Genomic DNA, 18495 nt, shown 5'->3' with positions numbered 1-18495 from the left:
GAAAATGAATGACAGTTGAGGTTGACCTTTGACCTCCCTGTGGGTATGCACATGGATGCACACATACACATTCATAAACACATAGACACGCATTAAATAACTGTTCAAGAATATCTTAGTCAAGGTTCTGCTGTTGTAAAGAGACACCATAACTACAGCAACTTTCATAAAGGAAAACATTTAATTGGGGCTTGCTTGCAGTTTCAGAGGTTTAGTCCATTGTCAGCATGGTGGGAAGCATGGTAGCATGCAGGCAGACATGGTGCTGGAGAAGGAGCTGAGAGTTCTACTTCAGGATCTGCAGGCAGCAGGAAGAGACAGCCACTGGGCCTAGTTTGGGCTTTCCAAACCTCAAAGCCCACCCCCAGTGACAAAGTTGCTCTAATAAGGCCACACTTCCTAATCCTTTCAAATGCTGCTACTCACTAAGCATTTAAATATATGAACCTCTGGGGCCATTCTTATTCAAACCACCACAAAAGAGAAAGAAAGTAAGAGCTGGGGTGGAGTTTGGTGGTAGAATTCTGCCTTGCCTTGAATATGCAAAGTTCTGGGTCCCAGTACTGTGAGACTGAGGAGAGAACACACCGGATTGGAGGAAATGTCTGCACCTCAGGCATCTGTACCTAGAATTCTAAAGAACTCGAACAGTTGGATGACAAAGTCACCACTCACATCCACTGGTCAGGAAGACCATACCTTCCTAAAGGTGCCTATCATGCAAGAAGCCATGGGTTTTATCACACACACACAAATCACCAAATACATAAATGTGAGCTGATGAATTTATTAAAAACGTAAAAGGAAGGTAATTAGTGTCTTTGTGGGTAGGTAGAATTCAAAGCCTTCTTACACAGCCAGTAGGAACGTAGAAAGGGGTGACATCTTTGGAAAGGTTGACAGTCCCATGATGCAGCTCTTCCACTTTAGGTATGTCCTCAGAGGAACAGGAACTAAGGACTTGACAGGTGCTGCTGCCAGTTCCCATGACGGTTCTTCATCGTCAGTCAAGGGCTTACAACTCAAGGGCCTACCAACCAATGAATGGATGAGCACCCTGCTCTAGCCAAACACTGTTAGTATGCTAGACAAAGGAAAGAGGTGCCATTTCCTGTTGCAGTGTGTGTGAGCCCACCCATGAGCTCAGTGGAAGCCAGACACAGTAGGGTCTGTGTGATGTGACTCCATCACAGAGCATGCAATATGCAGAACGTGGGAATTAATATGCATGCGAAGTGTAACGATTGTCGGGAGCTATGGAGAGGGGCGATGGGGGTGACTCATCAGGGGCTCTGGAATCCATTCAGAAGTGACTAAAATAGTTTGAAGCTAGACCAACTGGAAAATCATGTTGGTGGATAAAAACTATACTAGGCCCAGGCAGGAGGGAAATGTGAGACCTGAGGGGAGGTTTTCTGAACTCCAATGATGGGAAAGGCCAGGACAGGCAGAGGGAAGGCCCAGCTGCTGTGTCTTTGTTCACTGGAACTTTAGTGAAGTGGGAGGGCCAAGGCTGGGCAGGGGGAGCAGGTTCCACCTAGAGTCTTTGGGAGTGGAGAGCAGTGCTCTTCTGTGCCCTCCTCAGGCCTGCTGGGGAGGACTTTTCCAGCTGTGGCCTCTCCTTGACAGTTCACTGGCTTTGCCCTCCCACAGTGAGGAGACAGAGAAGCACATTTTCGTGTCATTTCATCTGCTCCTTCTTTGGGGCCAAGGAGGAGCTATGTGATAGTGAGTTTAATCAGGGCAGCCTAGTGAGGCACTGTGTCAAAGCAGAAATGTAAGAACAGGGCTGGGGTGACTCAGTGTGAGGGTGTTTTCTCAGTATTTGTTAGGCTCTGAGTTCGAGTTCCAGTGCCCTCCCCAGAAAGGCAAACCCATCTCATGAGGATTCTGACCTAATTAATGACATTTTACTGTCGTCCTTGGTATGCCTTTTGGCTTTGCTGTCACTGGCAAACACTTTGAGGAATTTTTGTTGTTTGAGGAAAAGTCAGTGCTTGAAAACCTAACCCGCTCCAGCTCCCTTCATAGCCAAGAGCTGCACAGCATTGGGAGCTCAGGGAACTAACTGTCACCATGCTGAATACTTCAGAATGCCTGCTTCTATGTCACATGAGTCTATATGGTGGGGGAGAGGGAAAATTCTTAGAAAACAAGAAGGTGTAGAATTCACTTCAAAACATTCCAGAGGGGGGAAGATAAGGAGGTGTGTGTGTGTGTGTGTGTGTGTGTGTGTGTGTGTGTGTGTGTGTGTATGTACAGATGGATGTGTATATATGAACATATATGTGTGCACACATGTATGCCATGTGTTGAAAGTGAACGAATCTGCTGATGGGTATAAGGGTGTTCATATAACTTCAGTTCCATACAAATCTGATTTTAACAAGGGGGCATTTGGGCTTGGTCCTAGGCCTTGACCACAAGCCCTTTGAGCTGCAATAAGCATGTAAGTTAGAGGTCCAACACATGAGTCACAGACTGTGAGCGACAATCTCTACTACTCTGTGGTCACTAGAGGCCATACCCCTGCCAATAGGAGCTGAGTGAACACGGCCTGGACACTTTCTGTGCAGTTATATGTTTATTGATCCTTGGCTCCAAGCCCTGCATTTTGGGTGAGGAAGGTGGAGGCATCCATCTGTTGTGTGAGGTTGGTCAGTGGGGAACCTAGAAAAAGGCTCCTGTGCCTTAAGTAGGTGTACTAGGGGGAAAGGAACTGGTCTGACCAACTGACTCCATGAGCTTCAGGAATAAGGGATCCAAAATTTTCCAGATGTGGGGAGGGTCAGGAGCCCCTGCAAGGGACACAAGAGGCAGAGTTTGAGGCAGGAACTGGGCACACAGTGGTCCCAGATGTTGGAAGAAGACTCCAGGCGGCAGGTGTCCTTCTCAGTGCTGGGACTGAGGTTCACATGATTGACCTATAAGTTTGCATAGTCCTATCCAGTCCGCGGAAGCTGAAGGCAGATATCACCACAGCCTAGATAGGGACTGAGCCTATCTGCCAGGGCCCAGGCTTTTGGGTAGAGGCAGATAAAGGAATGGCAGTAGGAGGGTAACAAAGACAGAATTCAGGCTCAGGAACATGAGTCAGTGCTGCCAGGAGGACTGGGAGCCTGACACTGACTGTCCCCAGTCCCCTGTGCATGTTTGAGTCATACAGTTAGTCACTGTCACTGTCCAGTCCAGGCATGCCACAGCCAACCAGAGCATGGAAACCAAAATGCACATAGAGATCCACATACAGGCTCAATTCCTGGCTCCCAGGAAGAAGGCTTACCACTTGGGAAGTTCTAGCCTTTTTTGGGGTTTGTGATCTTGGCCAAAAACAGTGGAGTCTGAGTATTTGTGTCAAAGATAATCATCAGGAATGCCCTGTCAAAACTCAAAATAAATGGGTCCAATGTTGCAGACAAGAAGACGAATTTGACTCCTGTGGCAGCAGCTGCTTCTGTGCCTGTCTCAGCCACGTCCAGCACAGCCTTGTGGACCACCTGTAAGAGAAAGACATCACTACACTGAAGTCAGGGAGGGCACGAGAGGAGATTGCTGGAGCAAGCATCCACTGCTGGCCTCAGCTGCGGGTGAGGTTGTTTGTTCCTACAGCGAGCTCTACCCTTGGTGTTTCCAAGTCTCTGCTCAGGGTGTGAGATGAGGCATGCCCTGGGTCTGCTCAGTCTCTGAGAATCTGTGTTGCCCTCAAACCCATCCTCAAACTGGAGGATGGGAGTAGGAAACTCCAGTGCTTACTCCACAGGCAACTTCTCAGGAGACCCACAGGGAAAAAGCCAGGGTGCTGAAAGCCAGTGTGGGCTACAGCATCCCTCCTGCTCCAGTCTCCTTGGGACATACATCAGGAATGCACAGGGCATGGCTTCTCATTTCCAGACTGCCATGCCCTGCTGGTATAGAGCTGAGCCCAGGTCTCAGAGTGGGCACTGGACAGAACACCAGACATTGCCAGAATCTGCAACTGGGAATGTAGTGTGGGGTCCTAAGGCATCTTCTCCCCTATTCTTAATCTTTTCATCCCAACTGCCATTCATTCCTTGATGATTTCCTTTACTGCTGCTGTTCTGTGTGCTCGTCAAGAAGTGCTGGCCAGCTCTGCAGTGAAAAAGCTGAGGCTGGAAGTGCATTTGCCCTGCAGCAGATTGTGGTTGGCATCCGCGTTATAACACAGGTTGGTGCTGTGTGGTGCTATGGTGGTTTAACACCAAGCACTGGGCTCCTGGGAGATATTTTGTTCAGGGTGTAGACAAGGGACTGGCTGCATGGTATCCGGCAGGAGTATTTAGGCTGCAATCCAGCTCTCCCAGGATGAGGGAATCTCAGAAATGCAGGCTTCTTCACACATTTGCCATTTCCCCACACACCACCTGGCCTTCACCACCCACATTCAGGCACCAATGAGAACCACCCAGTGTTTCTAGGCGTACCTGAGAGACACTCAGGTCCTTGGCCCCTGTGATCCCAGACAGGTCAGCCTGTGTGGAAAAGACTTTCCTGATGCCCAGTTGTGGAAGGATTTTCTCCAGGCAGTAGTCAGTGGAGATGGAGAACTTGGGCATGTAGAGCTCATCAATCATCCTGAGAATGAAAAGGGGAAATGTAAGAGCTCCTGGGCTCCATTGCCCTATCAACCCACTTTATAGCTGGGGAACCAGAGACAGCCCTCTCACTGGAGCACAGCCCTCTTTCCATCCATGCCTAGAGCATTTGATTTTCCTCTTCCTAATGCATTAATTACCCATCAGTGCCTGAGAGTGTTTACAGGGGCCAGGCAATGAGGCTTGGTACTCCCTGTTCCTCTGCCTAGAATGCTTTCCTCCAAGATCCACAAAAATGGAGTCCTTTGCTTGACCTGTAGACCCTCAGACATCTCCTAATGATCCTACTATATTAAATTTCACTCTGCATCTGACTCCAGCTTTCCTAATCCTTGAACCCCTTCTCAATCTCACCCCTCCTCACCTTTTAACTAATCAAATAATGATTAGTTGCATTTCCATCTCCCCACTCTCTCTTCCTCAATTATAAGAGGAACCCTCAAGCGTAAGAAATTTTGTGCTGAGTCTCTGATATACTCTCAGGTTCTAAGTCAGAACATGGCGGATAGTAGGTCTTCAAGTCATTATTCAATGAATAGTGAATGAATGAGGGGATGAGATGGCTACACCGGGGAAAGTTGATTCTCAGAGCTGATCTCATCTCAACCTCACTCCCCTCTGCCTTCCAAAACCCATTCAAGATTCCCTGTAATTACAGACTGTTAGACACAGAGGAATCCTCAGCAGAGGGAAATTTACCCCCACTCTGCCTGTCTCTCTTGTCTCTCTAATCATTACATTAGGTGCTAGTGAGACTCTGAGGGACGTGGACACCAGGATAGGGAGCCAGGCCAGCTCTGGTTCCTGTGGACACTCACCTGGGCCTCAGAGAGTCCTTCCATTTTCTCAGGGTCTCTGGTTGCAAGCTGGCTTCCACCTGCTGCATCCTGCCCTCGTCAGGGAGGATGAACAGGGCGCTGGCATTGCCTGTGTACTTCAGCTCCACCACAGAGCAGGACAGAGCCTCATCCCAGAAGTAGGGTGTAGTCAAGTCCTCAATTTTCATCATAGGCACCTTCACAGTCCTCCTCTTGCCCAAGTAGAACTTGGCCTCGAAAGTATCTTCAGGGTCAAAGGGCATCTTCCATTTTCCTAAAGATGAAGAGGTAATCAGTTTGTAACGTCACTTGAGAGACCCCACCTCTGTCCCATTTCTGTCCAGCTGCTGTGTTGTGACAGCCATCAATCCAACTTCAACAACACAGAGTGTCCTTTAGGTTGCATAGTCTGGATTGGGAAAAAAAAAAACCCTTGTAGGTGGACAAGTTCCTAGAGATGAGAAGAGACTCCAAGCTTGGTTTAGAAAGGGGAACTTCAAACCAAAGCCTGGCTACTTGAGCTCCTGAGAAACTGTTAGGGTTCTGGGCATGGGATGTGTAACAGATAGATGAGATTAAACGTGGGGAGACTGGAGCCTGGGGAGTGTTGAAGATCCCTTCTTCCTCAGGAGGAGCCATGTCTTGAAGGCAATGTCTTGTGAGACAGGTTTTTAGGGAAAACAGGACAAGAGAGACTGTGTTCTCCCACACCGTGAGCAGTCCATGGTCCCATAGATTGCTGACTAAAATGTGAGTAACAAGTCCTCATGTCACACGTGGGCTATGGCCACCTCTACAAATCACAGATATCCCATTCAGACTTATCCTGGATCCCTACAGAACTTGGTACTGAAACAATTTCTTGGGCTTAGAATCTAGCAGCCTAAACATGCACCCCCACCTCACAGCCAAGCAGCACTGGAGCTTGGGTCCTGAGGCTAGAGAGCCATGCCCAGCTATCCTTCAGGCCATCGCTCTGATTCCACCATTCCCAGCCCACAGCAGTTCGGCAGCCATCCTGTGCTCCTGTCCTCTGTCCTCTGTCCTCCTAGCCTCTTTTTCTTTCCATGGCCACCTTGAGATTTTGTTCATTGTCTCAGAGCCTGTCCTCCCTCTGCCCTGCACTATGGTGGTATTTTATTTGTACTGAAATGTGATTTTAGTTGTATGTTAGTAAATAAAGTTGCCCGGGGGTCAGAGCTATTAGAGCCATAGCAAAAGCTGGGCGTTGGTGGTGCACGCCTTTAATCCCAGCACTTGGTAGGCAGAGCTAGGTAGATCTCTGTGTGGTCAAGGATACAGCCAGCATTGGAGACACATGCCTTTAATCTCAATACCACAGAAGACCTGGAGGGCTGTACAACAGACAGTGACGAGGCAGACATTGGGTTGGTTTTACAACCAATGAGAAGGCAGAACAGAAAGTCTATATAAAAACAAACAGACAGGAAGTAGCTCTCTTTTGGAGAGGTCTCTTGGCTGAAGAGGATAGCTGCAGCAGGCGGGTAAGGCTCTTAGCTCTGATCTTGGCTTTCTTCTTTGCATTCGTTCTGTGTTTCTTATTTAATAAGATGATCGGTTACATCTACACTGCACTATCCTTAATTCAACCCAGATCTGATTACATCATGACTTCTCTCAGATACCAAGTTCTGGGCTGTCTCCTAACTCCCTGGTCTCTGTCAGGTAGGGTGTTGTGGGTATGGGCTCTGCAAGTCCCCCCACTACTTTTACTGATTATATCTCAGACTGAGTCTCCCAAATCTCTTGCACCCAACTCTCATCAGACTCACTGGCCCTGGAGTATATCTTGGGCATTCTAACCTTCAGGATGTTTGGGCTAGCAATTTTATAAAAGCAAAATTCCATGAGGCACCCACACCCTAAACACAGAACACTGCATGGCTGACACTTCCCTCTCATTAGTGTCTGCTCCTGCATCCCTGTTTCCCATGTCCAGGTCCAGCTCATTACCAAAATGGCTCAAGGGAGAGGTCCTGAACAGGAATTGCCCACAGGGCTCTTCAGTAGTTATAGGACATGCTACCTTTCACCATAAGATGGGTAAGCAGGCTCCTTAGGTCAAGAGGTCCCCAGCCCACCTGGAGTCTCCTAGAGGCAGAGGTTCTCCAGTAGTGATGGACACCTTCTACAGGAGCAGATTAGAAATGATGGAGAGGGCAGACTAAGGGACCTCATCTCTGCAGGGAGCAGCCCAGGCTTCTCCCAACACAGGTAGGACTGGACATGCAACCTATGCATTCTGCTAGTTTGTAAGTTTAAGTCACAGCCATAAGGAGCCCTCTTAGACTGAGAGCTCAGGAGTTCTGTGCAGTATGTGCCAGGAACCACAACTGTATCCAAAAAAATCTTAGGGGAGAAGTAGGGCCTGTGGGTAGAAAGAAAGGAGGCACCCATGTCTCCAGGCTTGTGAGCACCACCTTTCCAGTGGTCAGCATAAGGACACAAGGTTCCCAGTCACCATTCTTTCTCTCTACTCCCCAAACAGTGAGCAGTCTCACCTTTAAAGTAGATGTAGTTCACCAGCACCATTACTGTCTGATTATCCAGGTCTGAGATCAGTTCCTTGATCTTCCCCTGGGTCTGTTTGCTCACATAGTCATTGATGAGTTTTTTGGCCTCATGAGGCTGTTGGAAGTCAGTCACAGAGGCCTCAGCCTGGTACAGTGCCCTTGCCTTCTCCTTGAACTCTGCCAGGATCTGCAGGTGCTTTTCAACAAATATCATGCTGCCTATGCTGATATTCACCTGGTCTCCTGGCTGACTGAGCATGTGGAGGAGGTGCCCAAAGCCCCTGTGGATGTCTGCCTCCGGGGTCTGTGTGAGATTGAACTTGAGACCTCCTAGAATCTCTTCCTGGGTTTTGCTCCTTGCTCCCAGGGACAGGATGGCCAAGGCAGCTGAGATGCTGAGTGGGGAGAAGACAACATTTTTATTTGGATTCTTCAAAGCCAGCTCCTTGTAGAGGCTGAAGGCAAAGTCAGTGTTGATGGAGGCCAGTGTCAGACTGTCCATTTGTGTCCCATTGTTTTGGTCTTCATGGACTTCGGTGTCTCTTCTCAATGTGCCATCTGATTGACAGAGGACAACAGGGCAGATCCCTGCTATCAAGAGCCCCAGAGCTACACGGAGGGCCATCTTCTCTGCTCTCCAGGCTGAAAAGTAAAGATCCTTTGAGTCTGGGAGGACCAGGTGGTGTCCTTGTCCTCCCACAGGGCTGCACTGTGAACCTGCTCTTCTGCCCCTTGCTGCCTCTGTGACTGTGCATGGGAGGTGCTCTGAGCACTCAGATGGCAGTACCACATCATATGCTCCTGTTATCAGCACTGGAGGAAGCATTGCAGTAGCCCAGTCTCCTCACAAGAACCCAAGACCCAGAGAGGGGAATGGACATGCCAGGTTCACAGAGAAGCCAGAAGAGGAGTGGAGGGATGGGACGAGCCCTGTCTGATCAGATTGTCTCCTCTCAGTCTCTCCTGCAGAAGGATTCATTAGAAGGCTGGGAACCCTCTTCCTTTGCACTCACCGCCCCCCCCCCACCCCGCCATGTAGGCAGAACTTAGGGTCCTTGAAGAAGTGGTTAGCACAGGCCCTAACCTTGCCTCTTGATGACAAGTCTGGGAAATCACAAGGCCCTTGACAGAATCTGGTACATGAAGCTGGACCTGGAGAGGAATAATTGAGAGGCAGCACCAGAGACATCTGGTGTCGTGCCAGAGCCTTGGTACCTCTAGAACAGGTCATGGCAGGACAAACAGGGCAAGGTTCTTTCAGTCCTGCCAGGGAACTACATGTTGCTTTGAACCTCAGGTTTGAAAGGCCTCCTGTTGGGAAGAAAGGTGAGTGATGTCAGTCTCTGACCCCTGGACCAGATTTTGTTTTGGCTCTTAGGATGGCTGTGTGGTAGCAGGCAAATGGGCAGACTTCTCTGAGAAGCTTGGTGAGTGACCCAGGTTACATTATTGGTAAGTGTCTGGCTTATTATGGGTCAATGGGTTAGTTGTAGGGAATGTCTAGAGGGCTATCTCTTCCATCCACCCCTGGAGTGGGGGCCACAAGCATCCTAAAGGACTACAGTTGAGGGGTTGTGATCATGGTAAACACAGACACCCACAACTAGCCTTGAACATTTGTTCAGGTGTCCAAAGGTGAAAGTGGATGATAAATGAGTGGGAGGGAGAGGAAGAGGAGGGAGGAGACATCAGGGGGTTGGAGAGATCAAGAAGGAGTGAGAAAGTGGAAGTGGACAGGCAGGGAGATGGGAGGAGGGAGGGCTAGAGAAAGGAGGAGGAGCCAAGGGGGAGGCAGAGGGGAGAGAAGACCAGAAGAGTGTAGGAGGAGACTGGAGGGAGCAGGAGAGGGAGGTGCTGGAGCTGAGCCACATGTCCCCAGGGATGTGACATGCCTGCAGAGGAGCCAGGGACCTCAGCAAGTTGGCTGCTGTATTTGCTTTCAGACTGATGCAAGCATTTCTTTGGCAAAGCACTGAGCAATATTTTGTGCCAGGATAGGTTCCAGAGGAAAGGGGCTGCACGGTGTGCGCAGCAGGAGACCTGGCTCAGGGGCTGAGCTACTGCTCTCTTTGCTTCCCTAGTGGAGGGTGAGGCTCCTCTGCTCAGCCATGGGATCTCTGGGGGAAGTGGGTCCCTGACCCCCAAGCAACTCCTGTCAGCTGTAAGCATGGCAGGGCTGCCACCTCCTCCAGATGGACTCTGCAGCCCTCCTGTCTCCCCCCTGTAGTGGGTAGCCATTCCAGCTTTGATCTGGAAGTTCCAACCCCCATTGAGACTTCGGCAACTGTCACGCCTACAAGGCGGGGCGAAAGGAGGCGCCTGGGGACCGGAGATCTGGATCAGCGGGCTCTCTCTCTGTTGTGGGACCCTGGACTGGAGAGGTGTACCAAGCAGAGCTCCAGAGAACACCGCTGGACTGCGATACACCTTCCCCAGACTCCGCGACCTACCTATCCCTTAATTTGTAAGTTATGCCATTAAATAAATCTCCTTTTAACTACGTGGAGTGGCCTTAATAATTTCACCAATACCCCCCAGCTATGATAGCAGCACACAGGCTAGACAAGGTCTCAATACTTCCTCCCCATGGAGGGTCAGAAGGAACAGGCTCCATTCCCTCTCCAGGAGCATAGCCCATGGCACCCACATCTTCATACACATGAAGACCCAGATTGGAAAGATTGGAAAGGAGATTCATACGCACCCCAGAAATATCCCCTGATTTCAATCCAGTGTCCCAGGAACCACTCATCATCCCTCCTTCAAACCAAGACTTCAGGTCATTGCCAGTACCTAACAGTCCTAGGAAGGTTCTAACTCTGTCCCCAGAAGGTAGGAATCCTGGGTATTACCTGCAGAGCTGATGCCCGCTGCCAGCGTCTATGACAGCTGAGTTCTGATGTTCTGGGTTGCTGCTTGCCTGGTGTGTTGTTCTCCCTAGCACACTAATGCTTATTTATCCCCACTGGGGACTCCTCCCTCTTCTTAGGAAATACTAGTGCGGACAAGCTGTTCTCTGTGCTCAGACTGGAAATGGGCAGACAGAATGATTTCTGGTAATATTGCATTTAGAGGCTTCTGCTAGCAGAGCCTTCTGACGGGAAATTGCCCAAAGTGTTCTAAAAAAGACTACCTGATATTCTGGGCATGTCAGAAGCAAACAGAGTGTGCACAATCCCTGTCCCACTTGTCAACAGATAGGGCTGCAGCTAACATTTATCCTATACTTTCTAATCATTTCCAAAAGAACACAACAACTTTATGCCCATGATTCCTGGTTTCTTTAGGGAAACTCACACAGTAATAAACACATGCCTCGATCCTGACAGAACCCCGTCTTCATCAGTGTAACGATCCTTTCGGGCAGCAATGGGCATATTCTCAATAGAGACTCCATCTCCCCTCTTTGACTATCAGACTTGATAGGGAAGCTGCCTTGTCTGGCAGTGAAGGAAAACTCCTAGAGGAATCTGTGTCTGCAGAGCCTGGCTGGCTGATCTGAATTTCAGCACTGTAGAGAGATGGGAACACTGCAGGTCAGGGGCTAATGACCTTCTCACAGGCTAAGTGCTGCTCTCCGGAACAGCCATGTTTCCTCCCTGTGTCAGAACTCAACCTTGTGACAATAGAGTCTATTCACTTAGCAGACAACCAGCTTCAATCCAAAAGCTAAGAATGCCAGCAGAGAACATCTTGAGCCTGTAGAGAAGCTCCCTGATCTTGGTGATGCATCTGCCTCCCTGAGGTTCTCACCCCTGCATTTTAAACTTGCCTTGATTTGTGACTTGGTTTGATTAAGCTATCAAGTTTTCATGAAACTGCTTCCACACTCGAATATGGAATTTGAGTAACCTAAATCTGTGTTCTCAGATCCTGTCACACAAAATCGTTCTTATGAAGTGTCTGTTGTTCCCCGTAGGATGAGAGCTGTGGTGTCTGTGTCAACAGTGTGGTCACACTCAGCAGCCTGGTGTTTGGTCAAAAGCTGTTGTCCCCAAAATGATGGAGGTGCTGATCCTAACAAGGATTTTGGTTGAGTAAACATTAGTTTAAGATCTCTGTGTTCCAGAGGGGCAGATCATCCATGGTGCATTTCTGTTTATCAGGAGACATCCTAACCTTCCCCCAAAACAACTGCTACCTCAGGCACAGACACCCAGTTCTCCTTCATCCAGACAGGCTGAATCAGCTCAATGATCCCTACCCCACTGTCATAAAAAAAAAAAAAAAAAAAAAAAAAAACTGTTTCTTTTTTTTCATTTGGCTTATTTTTTTTGCCACCCCAGAGAGAGAAGCCTTGAGAGTTTAATCCTCAATGAATCTATGTTTCTCCCCACACTGGATTATGTTGGAGACCCGACTCCGGACAGCTGTGTCTTGAATTTTGTGTGACCTTCCTTACTTTATCAAACCTTGCAAAAACAGGTTCCTGGCCTAACCGCGGGCTGTACAACTTCCTGGAGTAGGTGCTAATCAGCCAGCTGCAGGGGCCTGGGACCAAAGCGACCTCACCCTTCCTTAGGAATTTTCCATTCTTCTCTCCTTTTGCTTCCTCTGCTCCCCCTCCCTGCCTGAAGCCCTGCTTATAAACCTCAATACTCAGTCAAGAAACAAGACCTTGACGCGACTCAGACTGACTCTGTCTTCCTTTTATGCGCCTGGTCTCCTTTCTCTCTCGCCCCCATTGATCTTTCAGGAGGTGCCTCCTCGGGTCTCCCCAATAACCTGGCCCGCGGGACGGGTCTGGATTACATTTGTTTCTGTAACCATGGAGAGAGCACTGGGCACTTTTGAAAGGGCCCTACCCTCCCTAACTGAACTAAGGTGTCTATGTTTTGACACTCCTGTGTGCCAATCACTTGATTCTGCTGGTTCCTGCCACTCACCCCGCTTACCCCAACTAGTTCAAGTCTAAATTTTAGAGTCTGCATTTCCAGCTGTTTCTCTTCTCCACTGGCTAGATTTATGTCAACTTGACACCCTCTATAGCCGTCTGAAAGGAGGGACCCTCAACAGAGAAAATGCCTCCATCAGCGGGGGCTATAGTTGTGGGAATTCTGCCATTCAGTCCAATGGCCAATTGTATGGAGTGGTTTTTTTGGTCCAATGGGTGTTGTCTTTTCTCAAGACGTATGACCGCTTAAGAACTGTGGGGAAATGGTCCTGCTCTCTCTTGGGCTGGTCGGAGTAGATAGTGAGGGCCAGAACAGCATGGCTTGCAGTTTGGTTCCCATCGCACTTGGGCAGAATGGCAGGACCTCAGCAGCTGAATCAGTGGCTGCGTGTCAGCTTTGTTCTGTATCATGAGTGTACCTTACTGATTTCACATGTTAATAAACCTGATTTGAACCCAGAATTCTGTCCTGCAATACCTGGCACCCAGTGTTTTGTTGGTCATAGTCAATCTGTTCCTAAAGCAGAAAAGGGGATATGATATATTAATGATGGGGAAAAGGGTAGATTATTATGATGAAAAGAAGATGTAGATTATTGCATCTACTTTAGGCAAAAAACAACTCTTAATCTCAAATATTTTACATTGGTTTGAATTTTAGGCTATTGATACAAATTTAAAGTCAATTTTGCCACACTGTATGTATATTTTTACTCTTTTTTAAGGTTATTGTGTTATTCAGCTCATTTAAAAATGCAATGTATAATTATAAAACCCAGATTTTAGTCATCTATAATAATCAAATTTATAACCGTCTTAGTTAGGTTTTCTAGGTATACAAAGATATATTTCGATTAGAAACCTTGTGACAATGAAGTCTATTAACTTATCAGACAACTAGCTTCAATCCAAAAGCTAAGAATGCCAGCAGCTAACATCTTGAGCCTGTGGAGAAGCTCCTCCAATTGATGCACCTGCCTCCCTGAGCAGCCCTTTGAGCAGGCGCAGAGACATTTCCCATTATAAGCTGTGAGAGGACTGGGGGTTAGCTCAGTGGTAGGGGGATTGCCTAGAAAATCCTAGACCTTGCTTCAGTTTATAGCACCAGAGGAAAAAGAACATCATGAGAGCAAACTTGGACATGGAGCCTCCAACATGTGTCAAGTCTTCAGTCAACTGAATGACTCATGAGAGGCCCTGAGGAAGAATCATCCAGCCTGGCTCCTCATGGGTGCCTGACACTGTGAGATATTTCATGTTTTTTCAAGTTGTGCATTTATTTGGGGTCAATTAATTCTGTATCACCAGACATGTGACAAGACCATTCATCCCCCTCTTAGTCCTTATGTCCAAGGGAGAGAATGTGGACAGACATGTCAGAAGACAACCTGCAGGCCCTCACTGAAATGACTAAGGTAAGTCCTACATGCTCTGACTCCATCTTGTGTTTCCTCACAGATTTCTCAGCTCTCTCTTTTCCCCCACCACAGTCATGTCTGCCTTCACATGTATTTGAGAGTTCCAGGGACATGTCCATGATGCACAGAATAGACCAAATAACTAAAGGAAATCACAATAAATAAAGAAGCTATAACTCAAAATTATGATTGAAATAGTAACTCTACTCTGTCAGGAAAGAACAATTCAAATTAATCTGACCTATACCCAACTTGTTTGTAAATTATGGTCTTTGTGGTTTTTTTCCTTTAAACATGCTGTGTCCCTGAGCTTGGGCACCTACAGACTTTTTGGAGGCATAAGCTTGTTTTTGGTCTCATCATTAATAACAGTACTTAAACCATGAATTGGCCAAATATTATTGTTTTCTATAACTATGTCATGTGGATCATTTCAACACTATAGTAGTGTCTCACAGTGGATTCTTCCCCAGACAGAAGCCCCTCTTCCTGATCTTCTTTCTCCCACAGAGACAATGATGGCCACCACTGTTGCTCTGTCCTTCATGCCTAAGACCCTGTTGCATCCTCCTACCTGCTGAGGTGAGCCTCATTGTTGACTGCCTACTATGAAGGATCCCAGGACCAGACACTAGTCAATGCTAAGTCAATCCAGGAGTGTGATCCTGATCAGCTGGATGGTGTCTGTCCTCTCCATCACCGCAGCTTTGGTCCCTGCTGACCCATACCCAGACTGGCTGTGAGAACACACTGATGTAACAGCTGAGGAACCATACAGCCTTCCTGGTGGTGTGAAGGATGGCTTTGTTATCCAACTGTTTGAGTTCATCAGAATTCTACGTACAGAATCCTGAGCTGCAGACATTTCTTCCCATCCTGGGGGTTGTCTCCTCACACTCAAAGTACTGGGGAACCAAAACTTCACATATATAAGCCAATCCAGCATTCCACCACTAAGCTAACTCCAAAGCTCTCTTCTCTTTCTCCTTGAATTTTTACTTTATGTGGTTCCATGTGTTTGTGAATGTGTATGTGTACATCCATGTGCACATCCACATGAAGGTCAGAGGTCAACTTCAACTGTCATTCCTCTTCCATCTTGGTTTTAGGATAAGGTCTCTCCATAGGCCTGGAATTCATTGAATTGTCAAGGTTGGCTCTCCCGGGAGTCCCAGGGAGCCACCTGTCTCCACCCCAGAGCTGGGATCACAAGTTCATGTCATCATAGTTGGCTTTTTTACTTCAGGGAATAAATTCAGATCCTCATGCATATGAGACCAACACTTTACCCACCTGGCCATGTCCCCAGTCCTCATTCCCTAGATAGTGTCTTTAGATGCACAAAGCTTGACTTCCCTCTGGCCCAAAGCAAAGAAGCCAACAGACCCTGGCCTGAACTCTCTGAAACTGTGATTCAAACCAAACCTTTGCTTCCCTCAGTGGGTTATCTCAGATGTGCTGTCCCAGTGACATAAGGCTAACTGACACACCCCTCTATCTACTGTCTGCTCTGCAGCCTCAGTACCAACAACAGAAAACAGATGGAGACAGCCAGCTGGATGGCAGCTCAGCATCCTCCCAGAAGGCCTTGGAGTTGGCTGTGATTGTTCTAGGGGGAGAAACCTTGGTGAGGATCTGCAGATCATGCAGTTCACAGTGGTTCCCCCTTGGGATACTGGCATCTGGTGGGGTTACCTTAGATACTCTGTCCTGGCCTTGGTTTGGAGCACAGGTCTCTGAACTTATTACTGTAAACACGCTGCAGATTTTGTACTTGTTGTAAGGCACAGGCTGGGAATGAATGCCCTATAGTGCACGTCTCCTACAGTCTGCTTAGCAAGTTACTATAGCAAACCTTCCTGGGGGTGAGGATTATTCTCTGAGAGAGGATGTTGCTGCCATTCTGGGTGAGCATGGATACCATGGGTTCTGATGATGCACAGTGGCTGGCAGTGTTCTCTGCAGGGAGGTCACTCTTGATTCCTGGTGGCAGCTGCTTCAGTGCCCTCCTGGGCTGTGCCAACTGCACAACACCTGAAGGGATAAGTTCTCTTCCCATGCTTGAATATTGGAGTGGGTTTCTGATGAGGCTGAAGGGGTGGGAGGAAGAGGCAGCCTGGCCCTTGATGGTTATTATAACCATTGCCACTACTACTCTTATCACTTCCATAGTACTTCATGGTTGGTATTCTCTGATTATTGATGTTTAGACATGAGACCTTGGCAATTACCTCTGACAAGTAATTTGGCCAAGAGCATTATATGTCAGACTATTTTTTATTATTAAGAAATTTTCTATTCACTTTACATATCAACCACAGATCCCCCCTCTTCCCTCTCCCCACCCCTCAGCCTTCCCCCTCCAACCCACCTCTCATCCCCACATTTCCCAAGTCAAGGTCTCCCATGGGGAGTCAGCAGAGCCTGACACACTCAGCTGAGGCAGGTCCAAGCCCTTCCCCCCTGCACCAAGGCTGTGCAAGGTGTCACACCACAGGCACTGGGCTCCAAAAAGCCTGCCCATGCACCAGGGATGGATCCTGATCACTCTGCCTGGGGGCCCCCAATCAGTTCAAGCTAAACAACTGTCCTCCCACATCCAGAGGATCTTGTCTAGTCCTATAGGGCTCCACAGCTATCAGTCCACAGTTCATGGGCTTCCACTAGTGTGGCTGGTCATCTCTGCACATTTTCCCATCATGATTTTGACGTCCCCTGCCCATAGAATCCCTCCTCTCTCTCATTGATTGGATTCCTGGAGCTCAGCCTGGCACCCAGCCATGGATCTCTGCATCTGCTTCCATCAGTCACTGGATGAAGTCTCTATGATGACAGTTAGGGTATTTACTTGTCTGGTCACCAGAATAGACCAGTCCAGGCACCCTCTTGACCATTGCCAGTAGTCCAAGGTGCGGTCATCCTTGTGGATTCCTGAGAACTTCCCTGGCACCGTGCCTCTTCCTATTCCCGTGATGTCTTCATTTATCATGGTATCTCTTTCCTTGCTCTCCCACTCTGCCCCTGTTCCAGCTTGAACTTCCCATTTCCTTATGTTCTCATCCCCCATTCTTTGCCCTCCATTACCCCCTCACACACTCCTGGTTTGCTCATGTAGATCTCATCTATTTCTCTTGCACTGGGCTATCTATGTGTCCCTCTTAGGGTCCTCCTTGTTTCCTAGCTTCTCTGGAGCTGTGGGTTGTAGTCTGGTTATCCTGTGCCTTACGTCTAGTATCCACTTATGAGTGAGTACATACTGTGTTTGTCCTTCTGAGTCTGGGTTACCTCACTCAGGATATTTTATAGTTCCGTCTATTTGCTTGCAAATTTAATGATACCATTGTTTTTTACTGCTGAGTAGTACTCCATTGTGTATATGTGTCACATTTTCTCTATCCATTCTTTGGTTGAGAGGCATCTAGGTTGTTTCCAGGTTCTGGCTATTATGAATAATGCTGCTATGAACACAGCTGAGCATGTGTCCTTGTGGTATGATTGAGCATTCCTTGGGTATATGCCCAAGAGTGGTATAGCTGGGTCTTGAGGCAGATTGATTCCCAATTTTCTGAGAAACCACCATGCTAATTTCCAGAGTGTCTGTGAAAGTTTGCATTCCCACCAACAGTGGAGGAGTGCTCCCCTTGCTCCACATCCTCTTCAACATAAGCTGTCTTCAGTGTTTTTGATCATAGCCATTCTGACAGGGGTAAAATGGTATCTTAGTAATTTTGATTTGCTTTTCCCTGATAACTAAGGATGTTCAGCAATTCCTTAAATGTCTTTCAGCCATTTGAGATTCTTCTGTTGAGAATTCTCTGTTAAGCTCTGTAGCCCATTTTTTAATTGGATTGTTTGTTATTTTGATGTCTAGCCTTTTGAGTTGTTTATATATTTTGGAGATCAGCCCTCTGTCAGATGTGAGGTTGGTGAAGATCTTTTCCCATTCTGTAGGTTGTTGTTTGGATAAAAGAAAGCATCTTCAACAAATGGTGCTGGCATAACTGGATGTCAACATGTAGAAGATTGCAAATAGATTTATATCTGTCACCATGCATAAAACTCAAATCCAAGTGGATCAAAGACCTCAACATAAGTCCAGTTATACTGAACATCATAGAAGAGAAAGTAGAAAGTAGTCTTTAATGCATTGGCACAGGAGATCACTTCCTAAATATAACACCAGTAGCACAGACACTAGAGCACAATTAATAAATGGGA

The 18495-nt window shown here is 47.7% G+C and overlaps 1 protein-coding gene across 2 annotated transcripts; it reads right to left on the bottom strand.

Annotated features, from left to right (window-relative positions):
* Positions 1-790: 790 nt before the first annotated feature.
* On the bottom strand, positions 791-10916 carry LOC128110888 (serine protease inhibitor A3N-like). Of its 2 annotated transcripts, XM_052738871.1 has the most exons (6): positions 10818-10916; positions 7954-8607; positions 5432-5705; positions 4443-4593; positions 3284-3497; positions 791-2798 (listed from the first exon to the last, which is right to left on the bottom strand). In XM_052738871.1, exons 2-5 carry the CDS (start codon positions 8588-8590, stop codon positions 3297-3299), a joined length of 1263 nt encoding a protein of 420 aa, XP_052594831.1. In that variant the 5' UTR covers positions 8591-8607; positions 10818-10916; the 3' UTR covers positions 791-2798; positions 3284-3296. The 2 variants fall into 2 exon arrangements, with proteins under 2 accessions (XP_052594831.1, XP_052594830.1); XM_052738870.1 differs by having other exon boundaries at positions 791-3497.
* Positions 10917-18495: the final 7579 nt, after the last annotated feature.

This window comes from Peromyscus californicus, unplaced genomic scaffold (genome assembly GCF_007827085.1).
Source record: "Peromyscus californicus insignis strain IS unplaced genomic scaffold, ASM782708v3 Scaffold_15__1_contigs__length_86483966, whole genome shotgun sequence".
NCBI classification, from domain to species: Eukaryota; Metazoa; Chordata; class Mammalia; order Rodentia; family Cricetidae; genus Peromyscus; species Peromyscus californicus.
The sequence above is the reverse complement of the archived record's forward strand: the minus strand, read 5'-3'. Positions and strand labels throughout refer to the sequence as shown.